The following is a 2,294-nucleotide window of genomic DNA, read 5'->3' on the forward strand; positions in this document are numbered from 1 at the left end:
ATACTAGGCACTGTGTAATTGTATAGATGTATACCGCGGCGAGCGGCGCCGGCGGCGGCAACCATGGCGTCGCCGGAGTCCAGCTCCAGGAATTCGCCTACTTCGTGGTCATCGACTTGGAGGCGACCTGCGAGAGGGGCAGGAGTATATATCCACAGGAGGTCTTCGAGTTAGCCTCCGTCATCGTCGACGGCGCCACCGGCGAGCAGCTCGCGGAGGCGTTCCGCGCGTACGTCCGGCCGGTGCACCACCCGACGCTCACCGGGTACTGCAGGGAGCTCACCGGCATCGAGCAGGCCGACGTCGACGCCGGCGTGCTGCTCGCGGACGCGCTGCGCGCGCACGACGCGTGGCTGGCGGCGAGGGGCGTCAAGAACGCCGCCGGCGGTGGGTTCGCCGTGGTGACGTGGGGCGACTGGGACTGCCGCACCATGCTGGAGGGGGAGTGCCGGTTCAAGGGCATCGACGACAAGCCGGAGTACTTCGACCGGTGGATCAACCTCAAGCAAGTGTTCGGCAGCGCCGGTGCCGGTGGCGACACCCGCCGGGTTGGCCTGGAGGAGGCTGTCACGATGGCAGGGCTAGCATTCTAGGGGCGGCCGCACAGCGGGCTCGACGACGCGCGCAACACGGCGCGCCTCCTCGCCCTCCTGATGCGCCGAGGGGTCAGGCTCGCCGTCACCGGCTCGCTGCCGCCACGGCCGCCGCCGCAGGTCGGCGCCGGGACGGAGGTGGAGGGAGTAGCTGGTGGCGCGCACGTACGCTACTGCCACTGCGGCGTGGCGATCAGGGCGGGCGTGTCGCGGAGGCCGGGGCCGACGCAGGGGCGGCGCTTCTTCGGCTGCGGCAGGTGGACGCCGGCGAGAGGTGCAGTGTGCTCCTACTTTGTATGGGAGGACGACGATAATAATAATAATAATAATAATAATAATAATAATAATAATAATAATAATAATAATAATAATAATAATAATAATAATAATAATAATAATAATAATAATCGTCGTTCGCGTGTAGGTGGGTCGTGTGAATCCGTCAGGCTATATAATATTTTTCTTTTTCGACATGCTTGTCTTTTCATTTATGGATTGTTCTTCTTTAACTCGATCAGAAAGGACCATTTAACTCGATTATAAGATTTTTCAAAATTAATTTTGAGAAAAATTCCTTTCGACTTTTTAATCTTCAACTCATGCATAACCTCCTGTAAAATAACACAACCATCTAAAATGTATCTATCAGGAATAAAGGCAGTTTGAGTAGAAGAAATCAACTTTCTAGGAACCTTACTTAATCTATTGATTAACACTTTAGTAATAATTTTGAAATTCTCATTCAAGACACAAATAGATCTATATTGTTTAATATTCACAGCATCCTCAATTTGGTATTAAAGTGATAACTCCAAAGTTTAACCTTAATAAATCAAGCTCTTCATTATGTAACAAAATCAACATCTCAAAAAGGTCAGGTTTGATAATATTTCAAAAGGTTCTATAAAACTGAATAAGAAACCACCTAGCCCTGAGGCAGTATTCATCTTTGCATCTTTAATTACTTTATCTAATTCATCAAAACTGAAAGGTTGAATCAGAGTAGCTTGGTCATTATCATCTAAATGGAGGTTATCTTCCCAGATCTCACTACTAATACTAATAGGAGCAGAATTTTCATCTCTAAATAGTTGTTTATAATTACCCACGATATGATCACATAACTTTTCCTGATCTGTAATCAAAGAGTCTCAGGCCGCGTTCGGACTTGCCATAAGTTAACTAACCCTCCCTCATTTTCCGCACACACGTTTTCTAAACTGCTAAATGGTGTATTTTTCACAAAATTTTTCTATAGAAAAGTTGTTTTAAAAATCATATTAATCTATTTTATATTTTTTTAATAAAATTAATTAATACTAATTTATTACTACGTTTTTCGTACCAGACCATAAGTTAATTTATACACCCCTCCCGAACGGGGCCTCAATCTTCTAAATAATGGATGCCACATTTCCTTTTCCTTCTCACACCATTTTTTTACTTGGCAACAGTATGTTTTTCCTGTCTACTGTCTTTTCATTTATCGATTCTATGTGACGAGGCTGGAATTTTCGAAGGTCGTTTTTGTGGGCTGGACCCATTCTCTTTTATCTCATAAATGTTTTTATTGTGAGTGGTGAGAGTAATCCACGCTAAATGTGCCTCATCGTACATGTGCAAGTTTTTGCTCTTTTACAAATTATTTTAAATTTAAGCTTATAAAATTTAAATGTACAAAATTTATGTATACATGGAATA

At 45.4% G+C, this 2,294-nt stretch overlaps 1 protein-coding gene across 1 annotated transcript; it reads left to right on the forward strand.

Moving 5' to 3' along the window:
- Positions 1-902, forward strand: LOC121055680 (ERI1 exoribonuclease 3-like; the record flags this gene model as incomplete). The annotated part of the gene is given in 1 exon segment (XM_040528550.1): positions 1-902. A coding segment is annotated over 1 exon segment (876 nt), but the record flags the coding sequence as incomplete, so codon positions are not given.
- Between the last annotated feature and the right edge of the window lie 1,392 nt (positions 903-2,294).

Source organism: Oryza brachyantha, chromosome 11 (genome assembly GCF_000231095.2).
Source record: "Oryza brachyantha chromosome 11, ObraRS2, whole genome shotgun sequence".
NCBI classification, from domain to species: Eukaryota; Viridiplantae; Streptophyta; class Magnoliopsida; order Poales; family Poaceae; genus Oryza; species Oryza brachyantha.